Below are 19,481 nucleotides of genomic sequence, written 5' to 3'. Positions count from 1 at the left end.
TTACTGGGCATAATCTCGTGCGATTTTCCGGGTTACTTGCCTCCCATGCACTACGCTTTCATTACACAAACGTAAACAAAAACAACTTCCTTTCCATCATTCCCGCCATCACCGCCGCAGCTTTAGGTCTTGACATCAGGCTCGTCACGGCCAATGTGCTCCTTGAACTTGAGCAGCTCCGTCGCAAACTTGACCTCGTCCTTCAAGAAGTCCTGGGCATCAAGATCGTACTTGGAGGGGTCGTCGGTGTGCTGCTCAATGTACAGGCGGATGGTGGCGCCGGACGAGCCAGTGCCCGAGAGACGGACAACGATGCGGCTGCCGGAGGAGAAGCCGGCGTACAGGCCCTGGTTGGAGGAGACGGAGCCGTCCAGGTCGGTGTAGGAGAAGTTGCCGGCCTTGGTGACGGTGCGCTCTGTTCACAAAGACATGTCAGATGATGATGCTGCTGCTGTTGTTGGTTTCATTCAACGTAAAAAGGAGATGCTTACCACCAATGGTGCTGCCCACAAACTTGGGGTCCTTGACCAGAGCCTCGAGCTCGCCAACGACCTTGTTGGCACCCTCAGAGTCGACATTCTCGTAGTCGTATCTGGTGAAGAATGTGCGGCCGTACTGCTTCCAGAAGTCCTTCTGGATCTGCTTGATGGAGGGGGTAACCTCAGGGTTCTGGACACCCAGGGCGGCGATGATGTTCAGCCAGGCGACGATGGCCCACAGACCATCCTTCTCACGGATGTGGTCGCTGCCGGTGCCGAAACTCTCCTCACCGCAGATAGACAGCTTCTTGGCGTCGAAGAGGGCGCAGAAGAACTTCCAGCCCGTGGGGACCTCGTAGCAGTCGAGGCCCTGGGCCTTGGCAACCAGGTCGACGGCGCCGCTGGTGGGCATGGATCGGGCCAGGCCGTTGACGCCGTTCTTCTGGAAGTAGGGGATGAGCTTGGCGTGGTGGGCGATGATGGCGAGCGAGTCTCCGGGAGAGACGAAGGCGTTGGCGCCGTAGATCATGTTGCGGTCGCCGTCACCATCCGAGGCAGCGCCAAAGGGGATCTTGTTCTTGTCGACCACCTCGACCAGGGAGTGGGCGTAGGTCAGGTTGGGGTCGGGGTGTCCGCCGTTGAAGTCGGGGCTGGGCTCGCAGTTCTGGCAGGCACCCGTGAGGCCAAGCTCCTTTTCGAAAATGGCCTTTCCGTAGGGGCCCGTGACGCCGTGCAGGCCGTCAAACAGGATCTTGAAGTCGGGGTGGGAGGAGAAGAACTTCTTGATGGTGTCGAAGTCGAAGATGTCCTTGAGCATGGCGACGTAGTCGGCGGTGCTATCGATGATCTCGACCTCGAGGGAGCCATAGGTGTTGGTGCCAATGGTGGAGATGTCGATATCGGGGATCGAGGCGATCTTGTACGAGGTCAAGCTCTTGGACGTCTCGTAGATCTTGTTGGTCACGGACTCGGGGGCGGGGCCGCCGTTGGACAGGTTGTACTTGATGCCGAAGTCGTTCTGGGGGCCTGTTGGAAACAAATGTCGTCGTCAGCACCTCTTGATCCTTTTGACCTGATGAACTGACGGCTTGAGGGACTTACCGCCGGGGTTGTGGCTCGCGGTGAGCAGGATGCCGCCAGTGGCCTTGCGCAGGCGGATGACATGGCTGGCTGCGGGAGTGGACAGGATGCCGTTCTGGCCGATGAGCAGCTTCTTGACGCCGTACGCGGCGCTGATCTTGGCAATCAGCTGGATGACCTCGGGGTTCCAGAAGCGGCCATCACCACCAATGACGAGGAAAGCGCCTGAAGAGCGGAGGAGCAGAGCATTAGCATGGGGCTGCTTCTAACATGTTGACGGCGATGGTGGTGTTGGTATGGATGGGGGTGATTCGTACCCTCAGCGCCCTCGGGGATGGACAGGAGGATGCTGGTGATGAAGGACTCGCTGTAGTGCGGCTTCTGGAAGACGGTGACCTTCTTTCGCAGGCCAGAACTGTGTGGTTTTCAGCTTCGTGTCAGCGATTCCCACTCGATTGCGCGTGGAAGAGAGAGAGAGAGAAGAGAGCAAGTCGATGACGTACGTTCCGGGCTTCTGGTCCTGGAAGGGCTCGAACTGGACAGTTTGGATGCTCATGGCGGAGGGTGGAGAGACGAGATCTAGGGTGAGGATAAGAGTGAGGATGGAGGAGAACGAGAAGCAATAGCAACAGGCTAATGAAGAGCTTTTTATCGCCAAATTGCCTCGAGAGAAGCTGAAGCAAGCGGGATAATAGGGGATGGCAAGCTCTACTAATAAGGGGCGATGAGGGGAGCTCTGCTTCTGTGGTGGGGATTTGAGCATGGTGGAGGGGCAGACGGTGCTGGCGGGGAGCCGTCTGCACTGTACAATATGGGCTTGGGTAGGGTCACAAGTACAGTGCCATGCTACAGTGCCAGCACGACCCTCCCAATGCCGACGGAGCTCGCCTTGTCCAACGAGAAGCCGAGCTGTCGACCAACAATGACATCAAACAGGCGCAATCGGGTGCTTTTTTCTTTGTGGTTCTGGCTGTGGTTGGGTCTCTGCGGTAACGGAGAACAGCGACGGCGAACGGGGAGCCTTGACATGGAGCAGGTTTTGCTACTCTTTATATGGAGTATCGTACGGAGCAAGTAGGTACAGACAGCATCGTCACGAACCACTGTCCCCAGAGGCCGCTGACGACAATGAGGCTGCCCTGAAAATCACGTCCCGGTAGTACCTCGCCTCCTCGATGCTCTCCAGAATGTCGTCCCTGGCCTTGTGGCGCCCCATCTTGGCCGGCGCCCTCGACAGCACCTCTGGCCGGCTCCACCGCCGGGCAGCCTCCTTGATGGAGCTGACGTCCAGGATGCGGTAGTGCAGATGCTCCACGACCTTTGCGAACGGCTCCTTTCGCAAGAACGCTCGGTCCGCGTGCACGCTGTTGCCCGCCAGCAGCGCCGTGCGCGGCCTGGGCACGAAGCGCGTGATGTAGCGGTGCAGAGCGTCTGCCGCCTGCGTGGGCGTCGTGTCCGAGGCGATGACGGCCGCCGTCAGGCCCGACTTGCCGTGCGTGTTGGTGCACCAGTCGTCCATCTGGTCCAGCCGCGACTTGGGCCAGTGGATGACGGCATGGAAGCCCTCGGGGTCGACGATGTCGAGGTCGGCCGTCGTCAGGATGCAGTAGATTTCCAGAATCTCCTCCGTGTCTGGGTTCAGGCCGGTCATCTGCACGTCAACGGCATCACCGCGGTAAGCACGCAGATCAGTAGAGGGTTGGGCTTCCAGATGGACAACCAAGTGTGCCAACCGTCGACATTCTATCATGCTCTCTCACCTCACAATCGATCCAAACTAGGGCGTCATCCATGGCCGCGGCCTGGCTGGTAGACTCGGATACCGGCATGCTCGACGATCGGATGTAACCACACAGCAGGCGTTGATTCCCAAGCTTGAGTTTGAGCCTGAACGGCGGGGAAATTGGACAAAGAGATGGAAAAGAGAGAGAAACAGGGAGAGTGATAATAGTCTTTGCCCAAGCAATGGATCCCCAGCATTGGCGACGGGCAGCTCTTCTTCAAGTTCCAATCGTGTGTTGTCGATCCGAGAGGAAGCCATCAGAAAACTCGAGCTATTGGGTCTGGTACAGGTATCCTCCACTGCCTGCAGCGTCAGGCCCCTTCAGGCCCCTCTTCAGGCCCTGCAGCGCCCTATCCTGCAGCTTTAGCGACCGGTGGGCCCAGCAATCAGCGATCCAGGGCCCTTGTAGCCCCCTGTACTCGCAGCCATGTGGCGCTGTGGCTGCCCTCCACCAGTCATCCAAGGCTCTCCTCTCTCCGCTTCCCCTCAATCCGGGCCTCTTCTCTCCCCCCTCAAGTCTTTCCCCATCCATACAAGCAAGGCCTCGATAAGCTGCGCCATGATGCTCCTCCCCCTCATCGCTAGCGGTTCCAGCACTGGAACGTTGCAACATTGTCTGTCCAATGCTTGCGATGCTTTGAATCAGCTGAAGCTGATTGGATAAAGCCTCTTGCTAGAGCTCATTGATGGCGTCCCTGGCTAAACGGCTGATGGCCACTATTTATACCAATACGGAGCTTTCATATACTTCGGGTTCTGCATCCATCGACGGCAGTTCAGCCTCCTTCGGCCGATATCAACAAGACTCCCAAGCAGCTTCAGGTCCGTCATTGCCATGGCCTCGCTCAAGGTCTCCAACGACCCCCATGTGAAGCCGCTCCCGCGGCCTGAAATGTCCGAGGACCCTCCTCGCTTCATCATCATCGGCGCCGGAGCCCGAGGAATCGGCTACGCCAGGGGCATCGACATCGCCAGCAACGGCGTCGTGGCAGCCGTGGCTGATCCCGACACGTATCGACGGGAGACGCTGGGAAAGCAGCACATCTGGGGCACCAACAACCCTGCAGAAGGCCAGATATTCAAAGACTGGCGTGACTTTGTCGACTACGAGCAGAAGCGGCGCCAGCGGGTTGCCAACGGCGAGAGCAATGTCCCCAAAGGAGTCGATGGCGCCTTTGTCTGTGTCCAGGATCAGATGCACCGAGAAGTCGTTGTCGGACTGGCACCGCTGGGCCTTCACATCATGTGTGAGAAGCCTCTTGCGCCATCCCTGGAAGACTGCCTCGACATATACAAGTCCCTCAAGCCCCTGCTCAAATCCAGCATCTTCTCCATTGGCCACGTCCTGCGCTACAGCCCTCACAACATGATGTTGAGGAAGCTGCTCGTCGAGGACAAGGTCATTGGCGACATCAACAGCGTCGTCCACACAGAGCCCGTGGGATGGTGGCACTTTACGCACTCGTACGTGCGAGGCAACTGGAGAAACTCAAAGACGTCGGGCCCGTCGCTGCTGACCAAGTGCTGCCACGACGTCGACCTCATCCTGTGGCTGCTCTGCTCGCCGGAAAAGGCGGGCCAAGGCGAGCCCCATCTGCCCGAGTATGTCTCGTCCTCTGGCGGCCTGCAGTTCTTCAAGAAGAGCCGCAAGCCTGCTGCCGCTGGATCGGCCACCAACTGCATGACGTGTCCCCTGGGCGACTCGGGCTGCAAGTATTCCGCCAAGAATGTATATCTGAGCGCCAATTGCGAGGGAGTCGGGACTGGCAACACGGACTGGCCCCTGACCACCGTCGTGCACGACATTGAAGACTACAAGACCCTGGACGAGCGCAGTGCTGCCGTCACCAAGGCTCTAGAGGAAGACTATGATGAGTCTACCCCGAGGGACCAAGTCAGCTCGCGCAACTGGTTCGGACGATGCGTCTTTGAGGCAGACAATGACGTGTGCGACGACCAGTTCGTCACGATTACCTGGCCCGAGTCTGTCAAGCCCGCCAAGCGGGTGACGATTCAGATGGTGGCCCAGACCAAGAAGCAGTGCTACCGCTTCTCCTACTTTTACGGCGAGCACGGCGAGATTTACACGGACTCGGAAAAGATTGTCGTGGAGGACTTCAACACCAAGAAGCAGACGGTATACACTCCTCATGTCGAACACAAGGGGCATGGCGGTGGCGACTTGGGCCTGACGAGGCAGTTTGTTCTGGCCTGCGACCGCGTCAAGAACCATGGATGGGAGGCGGAAAAGGCACAGAACGAGTTTGTCGGGTGCACCGTGGAAGAGGTCATTCGCAGCCACGCAATGGTCTTTGCCGCTGAGGAGGCCCGCACGACCAACACGGTCGTCAACTGGCCGCAGTTTTGGGATAGGGCGACAAAGGAGTAGAGCTACGGTCGCAAGTCAAGTTGTTGGAATACCCCATCGAAAGCGTCAACGGGTCATTGTGCCTTTACTCGTCGTCTTTTCTGGACTGATCGTACATTCTCAATGTTAATACATCAATTATATACCCTGCGCCTTGAGAACAAACAAAGGCGCCCCTCGTTATGTTCCATACCCTTTCATGACTCCATCTCAAGCTGTTTACCCAAGAGCTCTACCGAACAAGACTGACATTGACCTACATAGCTCCAACCAATATCATGATACAAACATCATATCCAACAGTCCTCGACCCTAATATCGCAGTTCTACATCTCCCTCTAGTTGGACAGCTCCGCCCTGTTCGTCTCCGCCCCAACAGCAGCCGTGGCCGCCAACTCCGTCGGATGCGGCGAATGCTGCTGCTGCGGCGACAAATCACCCTGCTTGAACACGCCCGGCGCTGAACCATTCACCCCCGCAGGATAAGTATACTGCTGCTGGTGGTGTGGCGGATACTGCCCCTGGTATTGCTGCGGATAGACGCCGCCCTGCTGTCCATACTGGTTCATGTGCTGCGCGTCATAACCCTGCTGCTGCATCTGCACGGGGGCATATGCAGCCGGCACGCCCGCGGGATACACAGCTCCGCCTCCGCCAGGGGCAGGAGGGGTCTGGTCTTGAGGAGGGTTTCCGCCTAGGGTTGCGTTGGGAGGAGCATCCTGTGGTCTATGTCGACGACGGATGAAGAGGAATGCCGCCAGGCCGACGAGCCCGAGCGCGGCTACGCCTCCGACGACTCCCCCCGCGATGGCGGCGACAGGCGTGCTGCTGCTCTTGTGCGAAGCTGTATGGGTCGAAGTCGTCGACGTCGTGGATGATGACTTCGAGGACCTTGTGGTCGTGGGGTCGAACTTGTGCGTCGAGGACCAGCCTGGGTCGACAGTCAAGAGAGTTCCTCGGCCTACTCGCGGGGAACAGGCGAGGATGGTGTGCAAACCGACTGCGTCATCGCTTGAGGCGGATGTAGAGATGACCCATGTGTAGCAGTTGGGGAGAGAAGATGTGTCACTGGTGAAGGAAAATTTGTCAGTGTTAGCTGAAAGAACCTCTCGAGGGTTTGAAAGGAGCGGAAGGGGAAAGGGAAGATGATGATGGGATGATGAAGGCTTACCAGCAGAGTGTGTGGTAGTTGGAGGGAAGGTCGCAGGCGCCGTCCAGGGAGGCGTTGTAGTCTATGCACGTCGTTTGGATTTGGTTACATTCGCCGTTAATTTCGCAGCAGCCGACATAGTCCTGGATAACGGCGCATGTGTGGGCGGAATTTACACAAGTGAGCGACCCTGTTGATGGGAAAAGTCAGCCCCCCTTTTCCAACTCCACATCTTCCATTTATCAAACCCAAGGCAAAGGCAAGACAACGAAATAAGGGAAAGGAGGAGAAGCAACTCACTCCCAGCAGATCCCGGAATGAAGCCGCACGTCTGCGGTCCCAGGGTAAAGTCATCTGCCCGCGGCACCATCATGCGTCCCATCAGCGGCTTGGGCGCCTCCGTCGGCCGCGGGGACCAGCCCTGGGCGAGCTGCTGTTCGAATGCATGGCCCGTGATGGCGACGGTCTCTTTTGCCGGCGATGCCCATGATTCGTCGGGGCCGGATCTGGGGGTTGGCTTGTTGCTGTTGTCGGCTCTGGCAGCAGCGGCGCCGAGGAGGAGGAGGAAGAGGCTTGTTGTTGGTTTGTGATGCATTGGTGCGGTGGTTGTGATGGGATGGTGGTGTTTGTATAAGTGATTTGGAGATATAAAGACAGACAATGATGGTACAGAGTTTTCTTTCCTATGTTTTCTGGTATATGTTCGAAACGTATACAGTATATAGGGATGGACAAGAGAGGAAGAGAGCAACGGTTCAGCTGAACTAGTACGGAGATCTTGTCGACAGCACAAGAGAGGGAAAGGGGGGAAACGCCAGTCAAGAGCAAGCAAGACGCTCTACCCTGACGATTCTCCTAAACAGAGGACAGTAGAAGAAAAGAAAAGAAGAAGAAGAAGAGATGGCGAGGTCGAGTCAAAAAGACCGAGAAGAAGAGGACCGTCGCTCCCACCGCCTCTCCCGCCCACATGCGGCTCTGCCAACAGGCACAACCGCCTCACTCACTCACTCACTCACTCACTCAGAACCCCGACGATACACTTACACCCAACACCCCTCCCAACCCCCAGAGAACAACACAGAGGAAGAGGACGATATCTTCCCCAGCTACATACGGCTCGTACATACTGCTCGCTCCCTCGTACAAAGAGCACACCCCAGAAAAAGTGGCTTGCATATGCTCCTCCTACTTGTCCAAGCCTCGCCAATTCTCCATCCAACACGCATTAGCCCGCGAGCCACCCGCAGCCACGAAACCGGACAGAATAGGTACCTGCCTATCGTATACGATAAATACCCAAAAAAGCAAAGAAAGAGACAAAAACAAATAAATACAGAAACTATGCTTAAAAAGAAAAAAGCGGGCTGCCCATCATCTATCGAAAGCTAGGCAGTAACCGAATCGTTCAGCCCCCAGGCGGACGGCAAAACCACCCCTGCAGCGGCTCTGATTTGTGGTGGTGGATCCCGCGGTTAGATGAGCTGGATCGGAGGAGGAAGAGGAGGAGGAGGAGACAGAGAGAGAGTGAGGGGAGGGGGAGGAGAAGCCATCAATCAATCACATGGCGTTGCGAGCCTTGATGAATTAACCCCCAGAATGATCTGTTCCGACGGGGTGCATTGCATGAGATGGAGGGATCCGTGATGGACGGCTAGACTATCAACGATCTAGGTAGTAATAGATATGCAGAGCAATAGTCATGGCCATAGTCCAAGTTCTCAACTGACTACTCCTCCATACAAACGAGGCTCTACTAGTACTACTGACAAGGATCGGGAATCGTCTCCTCACTTTCACTTATAACAACTGACATACTATGTATATCTAACCACCTTACAATAAGACACTCTTGCTCAGCTCTTCTTCAGCTCATCCACCTTGCTGTCTCCTGTCTTCTCTCCCTCACATGAGGAAAAGCCAACAGAAACAAAAGAACCTCCAAAAATAAAAAAGCCAAGAAAAAAAGAGGCAACCGATCAACATCAGCTTCAGCTCCCCCCCCTCCGGCCGACACACAGCAGGCCACTAATACTACCTCCCACCACCCCCTGTCAAAGCCATCACAAAGCTGCGGCTGTCGAGAGAGAAAAAAAAAAAAGCTGTGCTACTACTCCTGCAGCCGCGCCACGCAGCCCCTCGTCCGTCTGCCTCCCTTGCATAACAAGTGCTGCGACTAGTAGTAGTAATACTAGTAAATCTATCCGAACAAGAGACCTGACAGAGGAGAGATAACAAGGTGACGGCGTTCGGAGAAAACAAGGCGCATCTTGTTTCTTAATTTGGCCGCAGCAGAGACAACGGGTGCGGGTACTTTATGTGCTGGTACTACTACAGTACAAATTTGTAGTCGTGCTTGTGTCACATCTTCTTGAGATCCTTTTTCGTTCCGAGACCCCTGATCGAGGGTTCTGTCTGTAATAAGCCTCATTGCTCTTGTGAGACGCAAAAGGCACGGAGATTGATCCAGATTCAGTCCAACATGTTTGTTCCGTCAACTTGAAATCTTCTCCATCTTCCTTTTGGCTGCCTCTCGATCTCTCTCTCTCTCTCTCTCGATCTCTCTCTCTCTCGATCTCTCTCTCTCTCGATCTCTCTCTCTCTCGATCTCTCTCTCTCTCTCTTTCACACACAGACAATCTTCTGGTGAGCGCAAACATGCACGTCTCCTCCAGGATATCAGCCCAACCAGATGCCCAAACCGCAACCTACCTACATATACGAGTACCTACATACATACATACATACATACATACATACATACTGACATACCTACATACCTACTGGCTCATGCAAAAACCAACCCAAATTCTCATGCAAATCAAGTCGTAACAAAGTAGATCGTCCCCAAGGTCCCCCAAGAAACACGGCGAAACACACCTCAGCTCTGGATACTACCAACGCCCAGTGACTATGTATCTCCTCTTCCTCAAGACACACCCCTTCCCCCCCCACCCCTGTTTACAAGAGCTGAGTCGCCACGGGACGAAAGGATGCGAAAAAAAAAAAAGCCCCGAACTACTGCCTGTCTTGTCCATCTGTCCCGCTTCCCGCTTCTTCTTCATCCTGCGCCAAGATGAGATCGGTTGTAGCCTACTCTATCTTATTCCTTAAAAATCTACCTAAGGATAGACGAATGGTTAGTCTACCTAGCTGTCGTCACAGTCACTGGATAGATGCAAGAATGGAGCTGTCAAAGACACATCTTGTGCTATGACACCAGACAGAGCGCATGCATATGATACCATTTGCATTATGCCTTGCGTCTAGTGAAGTCTCAGAGAACACACTTGGACCACCACCAGCAAACGCAGTAATTTACGATAAGAAAATCAAACATCTCCCTCTCTCTCTCTCTCTTTCTCCGTTCTCCGATAGTATTATTACCGTGTGACTGCACCAAATAAAGCAGAACGGGACGAATATACGAGTCAGACGCAGCGCCGCATCACATCCCATCGACAGGCCCAGTCAAAGCTCAAGTAGCAAACAAAATATCCCGAGTGTCTATACTATCTTCAACCCTGCACATCCTTGCGTGAATTCAGCCTGAAACTACTGCAAAAAGATATCCCCGGGAATGTTAATACTTAAGACTTGTTCAAACCAGCCGTATCGACGAGCTGCCCATCGTTAAACCTTGCCCTTGTCCAAGTTGCCGTTCCGAGATTACTACAAACTTACCCTGTACGCCGTAAAGACTTCTTGTAAGACAGATTACCAATTTTTCGTGCCGCGGCACATTCATCTTGCCATCCACCTGCGTAGCATGGGATACGAGAGAGAGAAAAGAAAGAAACAAGAAGAAGGAAAAACACATTACACGGCCATCGAAACAGACCTGTGTATCGCCATCACCAACACTCGAGACAACAGAAGGAAAAGGAGGCACTGGCTACTGGAAGGCCAAGAAAGCTTCATTGCTAGCAAAACAAAGACCAACAGCTTGCGCATTCGACCCGAGGATCTCTACCGAAACAGAAAACAACCCGATCGCGAAAACCAAATAACCCGAACAATCGACTCAACGTACATCTCGATCCTCATTACACGCTGCCCGAGCCCAGCTCTGGGCCATCACACAAGGCCATCACACAAATTTCATCCGCCCGGCTCCATCATGGAAAAAGTCCAGCTTCACAGGTTCTGAAAGGGGAGCTTTCTGGCGAGACCGCGTCGCAGCAGCCCGAAATTCTCGTCGTCGCCCTCCTTGATCTCGCCCTTTCGGAGCAAAAAGTCCAGCATGACGAGGCCGCAATTTGGCTTCCACTCGGCATTCTTCAGATCCCTCTTCACCTCCTCCACCGTCTTGAGCACGAAGCCGTCGATAGACTCCGGCTCCTGGGGATGCGGCACAAAGTCGGGGCCAACTTCCAAGTCGAAAGTGTACCGGATTCCGGGCTCAACGTGGCCCTCTTCGCTGCCGGCAATGTGGTCCTTCTGGTCGTAGAACGATATCAGCGACTCGGCAGTGACTTTGCCCACATAGGCACCATTCCAAGTCACCGTGTGCGACGCGGCATCGACTTCCAGACCTGCTTCCTCCATGGCTTCGCGTTTCAGCGTCATCAACGGCTCCATGTTATCGCCTGGATCCATGGCTCCAGCAACCAGTTGATCGAGCTTCCCGGCATATGTAACATTCTGGGATCGCCTCGACACCCACACGTGGATTCTGCCGTTTCTCACGGTGAACATGTTCATGTGGACCCCAGTGGTGACGATGCCAAAGATGCCCCTGGCCGGCGAAGCAATCACCAGGCCAGCCAGCTTTTCGTCGAGGCCACGGATGGGGTGGAAGTCGGATCTTTTCAGGAGCCACTTTCGGAAGCAGCCGTTGAGCCTGTCGACATTTTTCTCGCAGAGGGCTATGAACTCGCGCCGGCATATCTCGACAACATCGTCGCCTGGCCGGACAACCGGGTCTAGATGTATCCTCCGCTCAGATCTGGAGACGTTGAAGCTCGTGCCCTCCCATATCATCTCGGCGACATGCTCAGGAAGCATATACCCCACCGGGACTGAGTTGTCCAGGATGGAAAACTCCCACATGGCCGCACTCTGAGCCTCGTCAAACTTGTTGCATCGGCAGATGACGTCCCAAAAAGAGCCCATTTCACTTGCATCAACATCGACAGGGAAAGCGAGCCACGTGCGGAGAGAACCGGGGATTGCTGCAAGAATCGGCGACGAAGCCCTAGTATTACTGGCAGGCAATGCGAGAGACGCCATGCTGGGTTTTATAAGGGCGATGCTCGCAGGACGGACAGAACTGGACCGTGAATTGAGACCCGACTCCCTCACGGCTTGCAGTATCAGGGCCCCAACGAGCACAAAGTGGCTCGTGCCGTCCCGTCCCGTCTCAGCGGCGGTTGATCACGGCCGACTCTGGTGACTCTATTGCCGCCCAGTCTCGTTAGGACAACACCGAAAGAGAAACAAACGAGAAGGGGGAAGACTACGTACTCTGCGAAGCCAGATGATCGCTCAATAGGCAGAGAACGTCTGGTCCGATGTCGAACGAGGACGCCAGACAGCACAGGATGACGCCCGAGTATTATACTCGGCAAGGTAGATCACACACATCACAACATCTGCATTCCAGGAGAAGGCATGAATATATGTGACACACCACTGATCAACTTGGAGATAGGACCCGAATGTGTGTTACCCAACGCAGGTACAGAGCTTGGCCTGCTTCCGACAAAGGCGAGCCGGCAAGGTGCAGTCGTCCAAGGATACGACACGCTTTTGCATGGCAATGGGCATCCTACCGAAGCCCTCGTATTAGCAGAGCTGCTCGTCCGGAGCTGCTACGCGGTTGCAGCTATCCGAGAGTCACTGACAGCGGCATCCATCATAGCGCAGAGAGGTCCGGGCTGGGGAAGGGGAGGCAGAAATGCGATACCACGGCCCTCTTCCTGCCTCATTCGCGTCCCTGTCCGTATCCGCGTCTCTATCCCAGTTGATGATGCCAGTGCCGTGCGGTTCCGCTGTGGGTAGCATATGCAGCTATCAGTCGACAGCTGCGTTGATCCAGAGGCAAGCTGAGAAAAAGCAAAACAGAAAAGGCTGAAGGCGATGGGCGGGTCACTCCGCTCCAGGGAGGCTGTCGCCAGCAAACCCGACAGCATGGTTTGCTGCTCAACGGTTTGCGTGTGGTCTGAGTAACCATGACATGAGACAGAACCCTGGCCCATGAGATCGGGATTCACCTCCCTGCAATGTTTGCCGTGGACTGCCCGGGTCGGTCAATCATCAGCGGCATCGTAGGACGACAGACGCGTGGTGCCAGGATGGGAGGAGCATAACAGCATCCCCTTGCCAGGAGTCAGTCTCTCGAGGCAAGCGAGCCAGAGCTCGGGAGTCTCTCGACCGACGAACCACAGCGCCAGGCGTCTTGCATGAGATGCCAGCCAAATAGGCAAATGAACCCAACGCAGGCCTTGTGCAGCAGCCTATGGCGTCGTCAGCAGCTCTCACCGAGGTGGACCTCGTCGTGCGTCGTCCCCCACACCGATCAACCACTTGGTGCGTATCATATGCATGTGCCCTGCACGGGATGGCGGAGACGACGGCTCCTTCTGGACGCTCGTCTGCTTCGGCCGGTAGTAGTGACATGGCGCTGCCTTGGCCTTGGCCGAGATGGCCCTGCTTTCTCTGGTTCGCCGCCAGCCTCTGTCGTCAAGGGGAGGTTCCATGTGTATGATTACCGCTGTTGCCGAGCGGGCGGTGACGGGCTGTGTGATGTGATGACGGATGCCGGCCTGCGAAGTCGCATTGCCTAAGGGGAGGACAGAATTTCTTTTTTTCCATCAGGTGGCTGCGGGATGCATGCGTGCTGGTCTGAGCCCGTGCAGATGTGCCTGTAGGTGGGAGGTGGAAGTGGACAAGGGCAGAATCTCGCCATCCTTCCCCCTTTTGCCTCAAGCTCGATAAGATGCATACCTGAGGCACGATACGGCGCCTTCCGTTTGCAGGGCTGCTGTACCGCGTGCGTGGAAATACTAGGTACAAGCAACAAACGCCCAACTTCTGCCAAACATTGCCCAGATGACTTGAAAAGTCGTGTAGTATACCGTAACCTGAGTGTTTCGGCATGTGTTCCTTGGAATGTGCAGCTGTGGCTTTGGTCGATTCAGCCGTGCTCCGTCCCTGTTATGGAGGATGCGAATACGGAGCCTGTTGGTGCCGGGTATGTGCTGGCAAGGCCCCCAATCATGGCGCCTCCATCATCATCAGGGCCAAGTCCGCCCATGTGCGACTTTGAACATTCAAAAGGAAAGCATGGAATCATTCCTGATAGTGCCCCTATGCCTGTTCTTTGCGGACTGGCTATAGTTTCGGCACCCCTGGATAGGCCTTGAGGGCTCGAGCTTGGATCCCACCAGCTCGAAGCACCTGCACACTCCAACCCAACTGACCACATTAGGTAGCAACTCAGCATCCTTGGGCAACATCCTTCCCTCATCACGGCCCAATAGCCAAAGGGCATCTAGACGAACCGGTCTGCAGCATGCCAGACGGCTCGACGCCACCAGCCGTCGGCCATCAGTCACACTATCACAGTCGCGGAGCTTGGATCGGCCGGTTGGACGGAATCACCTCTCCCGCGCTGTCATTGATGCCGTCACGATGCAGTGCAGCTTCACCGGCATCTGATCCTCTGCTTATAGGTGCTGTAGCAATGAGGCAAGTCACTGATGGCAGAGCCAACAACAGCAGTTCATGGCTAAACAGACCAGCCAATACCTCGTTGCAACCGCAAAATGTCTCAATGAGGCGTTCTCGTCGTGACCTGGTTGGCTGAAAGACGGGGATAAGGTACGTAGCACCACGAAGGAATCAAAGCCCAGGTAGGTAGTAATTGGATTGGCCAAGAATGAAGCTGAATGCTCTTGTCAATCCGCAGACCTTACCGCTCCTATCAAAGTGAATAGCATCACGCATGTAGGACCATATCCGAGCTTCTAACAGGGAGCTGCCCTCAAAATGGCGGGGAGTTGCTCAGCAGCCTCGTCATTGGCCCACGTGCATTATGTCATCCGCAACCCACATCTGGCGACGACTTCAACTCGAAGCCCAGTCTCAACGCTCAGCCTCAGCCTTATCGCGCCCGCTTTGCACCTTCAATTGACGTCCACCCGCGCCGCCAGAATGTTCGCCGCACGATCACGGGCAGTCTGCGCCGCCCGCCAGCTGCAGCGGACGTCCCGGACCTACGCCTCTGACGCCCACGGTCACGGCCACGGCCACCACTCAGCTGCTCCCGTCAACGAGTCCTTTGGGGTTAGAATCCGCCAATCAGTTCTGCTTCGATGGTGTTTCGGAGGACAAGACAAGACAAGACAAGAACAAGACGCTGACTGCCAGGTTGCGCTATAGAAAGGATCCGTGATTGCCGTCGCCACCTTCCTCGGCACCGTCCTCGTCTACCAGTTCCGCCCCCAGGAGACGGACAACTGGAACGTCTCCAACCTGCTCACCAAGTACCGATCAAAGGCCGAGGACTGGGAGGCCATCAACTCGCTGCACACAAAGGCCATGGAGCAGGCCGGCTTCGACCGAAACCTCTTTGAGAACGCCTCCAACAAGCACCGATTCGTCGACGTCGCATACCCCGAGTATGTCGAAACCTTGCGACGATGCTTTTTTCTTGTTTTCTCTTGTCTAAGCTAACCACCTCGTCGCAGAGCGTTCCAGTCCCACGCCCAGCGAAACATCCAGGCCGGCCACCTCGTCAACATGGACCACGTCGTGGAGCACTACAGGCAACAGCATTTGAAGGCGGAGGAGAAGAAGGCGGCCAAGCTGGCTGCCGCCGGCAAGCAGGAGTAGGCACGGAGCTGCAGTATATCCATATCCAATTTATAGAACAAAATTTGCACCACAGCCGCCCTCTTGATGTGTGATTCGGGTTCTCAATTCAGCGTATAGCCGGCTCATGATTGCTATTTCTGTTGCTAACGACTACGAACGATCCGTTGAATATGACGAAGAGAGAGTACGTTGGTTAGGTCAACCTCCAGGAACCGTCCAAGGCACAACTGCAGCTGCCGCAGCCACCCTCAAGGACTGCTTTCTTCCTTTGCATCTCGCCAACATCACGCATCATACAGTAACACTTACCGGAGTTGCTTCTATTGCCGACTAGGTAGATAGTCATTGCCCCAACTAGCCTGACTTGTAGGAATCGGAAGGAACGACAATCTTCACAATGAAAACTTCGTGTTTTCTCCTCGTCCTTTCACATCACATCATCACGCAAGGCATTCTTTTAGCAGTTTTGGCCGTTTACCAGTCATTTTCTTGCGCTCGTTTCAGCTCTAGTTATCCTCGGTTCCTCTATTCTAGGTATTACGGCCTTCTCGGCTGTGAAGCATTCATTATACACCAAGGCTTTCCAACAAGACCCTCAACCATGGCGTCTACCCAAGACTCTCCATCTGTGCGCGATAATGTCATAGGCCAAATTGCCCAAGAGCCCCGGCCTGCGCACCAGTCGATTCCAAACTTCCGCGACATCCTCAGCCAAGAAAACCGAACGCAGAGCAGCTCCAGCATCTTCGTGGTTGTCGATGGAAAAGAAATCCCCAAGCCGGCCAAGGTGCCCAAAGAGTCCATCATGGAGATGGAGACAGAGGTGGAAGGCGGAGACTCCATCGACGAAATGAGAAACGAATTCGCCGCCGTCGTCCAAGACACAAAGACCCGGCGCGGATACGGCCTCTATGCCACGAGCGACCTCCTCCCCGACCACCTGCTCCTGTCTGAGCAGCCAGCCCTCAGCTTCTGGATGCCGCGGGACGTGAACATGGCCAACATGCGCAAAGAAATCGAGGCCCAGTGGTGCGATCTTCTTATCCATGAGCAGGAAGCTCTCAGAGAGGAGTTCCCCAAGCTGCGGTCTGTGCCGTCGGGGAGGCGGGCGCTGTCCCTGTTCCAGAGCATCATGCTCTTCAACTTTGCTCTCGAGTACTCGTACAGCAGCCCGGATGGGGACTTTGCCAACATCTACTCCCTGGCGTCTCGCATCAACCATGCGTGTCGCGGCTGTGCCAATGCCGTGCGGCGAATGGACTGGTATGAGCCGCATCGCATCCTCATCACGCTGATCAAGCCCGTCAAGGCCGGCCAGGAGATCTTGATCCACTACAACACGATGGAGGGCAGCAAGCTTGCCTGCGCCGTTTGCGGTAGCATGTCCGACCGACCAACTCGGTGCCAGCTCCTTCGCAACAAGTTGGAGGAGTGGCGGTTGAGGCTCGGAGGACGAGACGCCCGGGCTTCTGTTGCGACAAGTGCCGAAGTCGTGGAAGAGGACGACTTCAATGCTGATGTGCCGGGACCGCGGTTATCTGTGTTGGATCGCGCAAAGCGGCTGAGGAACAAGACTGTGCTTCGCTGGGGTCACTTGTTCACAAGAGAAGGATGTGACTGGTTGCATCCCTGGCAATCGTCTCCTTGGCAATCGCCTCCAAGGACTCCGTATCCATACAGTCCGTCTCCCGAGATTGTGTCTTCTAGCATTCCTATTCTCAGGGTTCAACCGCCAACGGATGAAGGGTCTCCTGTTCGAAGACGACGGAAGAATCGCTTTCGCGGCACACGCACGTGAAAGTGAAGGTGGAAGGCAAGCACTGACTGTATATATTTTCTTGGAAAAGCGACTGAATGGTTCAAGCGAAGCTGGGAGTGGATTATATGTATCACCAGCAGCATGTATTGCGCAGGTATAGCTGACAGCTTTGAAAGCGTGAACAATGTTTCTCATTGTACTATCATAGAAATCATTGTCGTCAACAACTTCAGTAGCGGCTTTCCTCCGTCTACCAAAACCAGTCCTTTTTCGCCCGAAAATGTCCGAGAATGCAGAAACCACCCAAGACCACACGCCTTCTTATTTGAGGGGAATGAAACGAGAAGAGTGCGTGGCACCGATACCAGGTCGACCGTGCTTGACAGGCTTGCTGCAGAGGAAGTCAGTAAACAGAAGAGCCAACGAGGGCCGCGTTTCAACGCAGCAATCGCATTGCAGATTGGGGACGTACTATGAGATGGAGAACTCGCCCAGGTAGTGGCCAACCATTTCAGGCTTGATCTCAACCTGGTTGAACTCCTTGCCGGAGTAGATGCCGATGACGCTGCCAATCATCTCGGGGACGACAATCATGTCTCGCAGGTGGGTCTTGACGAGGTCGGGCTTCTCGTTGGGCTTGGCCTCCTGCTTGGCCTTTCGGAGCTTCTTGATGAGGCCCATGGGGCGGCGCTTCAGGCCGCGGTTGATCCTTCTGCGGGCACGGGCGTGGACGACATCGCGGAGCTGGTCGGAGGAGAGGTCGAGGAGGCTGTTTTCGAGGTATCAGATTAGCGAATTTGTTTTCATGTGGTTTGGTGGTGCTGGTTTTTCTTCGGTGGTTTGAAGTATTGGAAAAGGTCGTCTTTTCGAGTGGTGGTTGTGGATGGCACGGTGTTGAATGAGAAACGTACTTGTCAAGGTCGATTCCTCGGTAGGAGAACTTGCGGAAGGTTCTTCTCTTCTTGATCTCAGCGGCCTCCTCGGCGTTCTGTCCATGGAAAGCATTGTCAGCGCCCGTTCATTTGATGATGATAGCCCCGTAGCGAGAGAATATTTCCCCAGAATCTCAATGTCGCAAGTCCTCCGCCTGCCGCCATCGGTTCCTCCATCCATCTCTTGACTCTTCTGCCTTTTTCCACCCCCTCCAATTATCCTCCCTCAATAGACTCGCATAAGACAGCAAAGGGACAACGTACGTATTCGTCAGCCATGATCGCGGTGTTGTGTTGATGCAAATTCGCCTATCGAAACGCGCAGGGTATCGACGAGCGAATGTGGTGGCCGTGATGGAGTCGGTTTTTTGGGAGGGAGGGCGTTTGCGAGGGCTTGCGTCTCGTAATGGCGGCACTAACTAATTTTCTGGCCTGGTAGGGTTTTCGTGCCCTTTGCGGCCCACGTCAGGTGACTTTGGCGATTAATGGGAAAAAAAAGTTGGCGCCTTTTTTTTTTTTCTTTTCCTCTTCTGGTGCGCTGTTTCGTGGCGGGGTAAAAGGTGGATATTTGTGGCTGGGTGAGCCTGTCTAGCTGTGGCTGGTGAATGCGCGACTGGAAGATTGAAGTTCCGCATTCTGCCACTACTCGTACTGTACTACCTAGAAGTGCATTAGTCCGCTTCATGATCCGAAGCTCTTCCGGTCTTTTCGAAGATGCAGGTACTTTTGCTTTGTACTGTCCAGAGCGGACGGCAGCTTGAGCTGAAACCGGGCAGATTGAAACATGTTGCACTTGTTTGCAACCATTCCGTCTCACAGCCCGTCCTCCGTGTCACTCCTGTGGTGACTCAAGATGCGGCTGTCTCTTTTGGAAGCTTCGAATGCTTCTCACGTGGCGAGGCTTGCAGCAAAAGAGGGTGCGGCTTATCCGGCCGGGATAGGCACCAGTTGGCGAGGTCCGCGTTACATGTGACACAGACACGGCTTGAATCCTGGGTGCAGACGAGCCTGAATGACAACCCCAACGACAACATGGAAGCCACTGTAACGTCCTGCGACTCCCTCGCATGGAGCCTCATTCTCGTGTTCGCCTCGAAAACTTGTCGCTTGGTG

General features: G+C 55.1%; 8 protein-coding genes across 8 annotated transcripts; 3 read left to right on the top strand and 5 right to left on the bottom strand.

Annotated features, from left to right (window-relative positions):
- Nucleotides 1-21: 21 nt before the first annotated feature.
- TRIREDRAFT_21836 (uncharacterized protein) lies at nucleotides 22-2,218 on the bottom strand. The gene is made up of 5 exons (XM_006963018.1): nucleotides 2,063-2,218; nucleotides 1,877-1,974; nucleotides 1,581-1,784; nucleotides 492-1,505; nucleotides 22-415 (listed from the first exon to the last, which is right to left on the bottom strand). Exons 1-5 carry the CDS (start codon nucleotides 2,113-2,115, stop codon nucleotides 123-125), a joined length of 1,662 nt encoding a protein of 553 aa, XP_006963080.1. The 5' UTR covers nucleotides 2,116-2,218; the 3' UTR covers nucleotides 22-122.
- Nucleotides 2,219-2,652: 434 nt separating this feature from the next.
- On the bottom strand, nucleotides 2,653-3,352 carry TRIREDRAFT_57613 (uncharacterized protein; the record flags this gene model as incomplete). The annotated part of the gene is made up of 2 exons (XM_006963233.1): nucleotides 2,653-3,210; nucleotides 3,320-3,352. 2 exons carry the CDS (start codon nucleotides 3,350-3,352, stop codon nucleotides 2,653-2,655), a joined length of 591 nt encoding a protein of 196 aa, XP_006963295.1.
- Nucleotides 3,353-4,137: 785 nt separating this feature from the next.
- Nucleotides 4,138-5,791, top strand: TRIREDRAFT_76136 (uncharacterized protein). The gene has a single exon (XM_006963438.1). The coding sequence runs from the start codon at nucleotides 4,178-4,180 to the stop codon at nucleotides 5,729-5,731; it is 1,554 nt and encodes a 517-aa protein (XP_006963500.1). The 5' UTR covers nucleotides 4,138-4,177; the 3' UTR covers nucleotides 5,732-5,791.
- Nucleotides 5,792-5,817: 26 nt separating this feature from the next.
- Nucleotides 5,818-7,694, bottom strand: TRIREDRAFT_120837 (uncharacterized protein). The gene is made up of 3 exons (XM_006963232.1): nucleotides 7,161-7,694; nucleotides 6,882-7,050; nucleotides 5,818-6,778 (listed from the first exon to the last, which is right to left on the bottom strand). The coding sequence occupies exons 1-3, from the start codon at nucleotides 7,453-7,455 to the stop codon at nucleotides 6,049-6,051; spliced, it is 1,194 nt and encodes a 397-aa protein (XP_006963294.1). The 5' UTR covers nucleotides 7,456-7,694; the 3' UTR covers nucleotides 5,818-6,048.
- Nucleotides 7,695-10,994: 3,300 nt separating this feature from the next.
- TRIREDRAFT_57234 (uncharacterized protein) lies at nucleotides 10,995-11,972 on the bottom strand (the record flags this gene model as incomplete). The annotated part of the gene is made up of 1 exon (XM_006963231.1): nucleotides 10,995-11,972. The coding sequence occupies one exon, from the start codon at nucleotides 11,970-11,972 to the stop codon at nucleotides 10,995-10,997; it is 978 nt and encodes a 325-aa protein (XP_006963293.1).
- A 3,042-nt stretch (nucleotides 11,973-15,014) lies between these two features.
- On the top strand, nucleotides 15,015-15,743 carry TRIREDRAFT_120836 (uncharacterized protein; the record flags this gene model as incomplete). Its single annotated transcript, XM_006963437.1, has 3 exons — nucleotides 15,015-15,146; nucleotides 15,243-15,481; nucleotides 15,551-15,743. The coding sequence occupies 3 exons, from the start codon at nucleotides 15,015-15,017 to the stop codon at nucleotides 15,693-15,695; spliced, it is 516 nt and encodes a 171-aa protein (XP_006963499.1). The 3' UTR covers nucleotides 15,696-15,743.
- Nucleotides 15,744-16,278: 535 nt separating this feature from the next.
- Nucleotides 16,279-17,475, top strand: TRIREDRAFT_105133 (uncharacterized protein; the record flags this gene model as incomplete). Its single annotated transcript, XM_006963436.1, has 1 exon — nucleotides 16,279-17,475. The coding sequence occupies one exon, from the start codon at nucleotides 16,279-16,281 to the stop codon at nucleotides 17,473-17,475; it is 1,197 nt and encodes a 398-aa protein (XP_006963498.1).
- Nucleotides 17,476-17,607: 132 nt separating this feature from the next.
- On the bottom strand, nucleotides 17,608-18,724 carry rps15 (40s ribosomal protein S15). The gene is made up of 4 exons (XM_006963230.1): nucleotides 18,633-18,724; nucleotides 18,348-18,424; nucleotides 17,909-18,205; nucleotides 17,608-17,827 (listed from the first exon to the last, which is right to left on the bottom strand). Exons 1-4 carry the CDS (start codon nucleotides 18,645-18,647, stop codon nucleotides 17,758-17,760), a joined length of 459 nt encoding a protein of 152 aa, XP_006963292.1. The 5' UTR covers nucleotides 18,648-18,724; the 3' UTR covers nucleotides 17,608-17,757.
- Nucleotides 18,725-19,481: the final 757 nt, after the last annotated feature.

The sequence above is a fragment of the Trichoderma reesei genome (assembly GCF_000167675.1).
Source record: "Trichoderma reesei QM6a unplaced genomic scaffold TRIREscaffold_4, whole genome shotgun sequence".
In the NCBI taxonomy this organism is placed as follows: Eukaryota; Fungi; Ascomycota; class Sordariomycetes; order Hypocreales; family Hypocreaceae; genus Trichoderma; species Trichoderma reesei.
The sequence above is the reverse complement of the archived record's forward strand: the minus strand, read 5'-3'. Positions and strand labels throughout refer to the sequence as shown.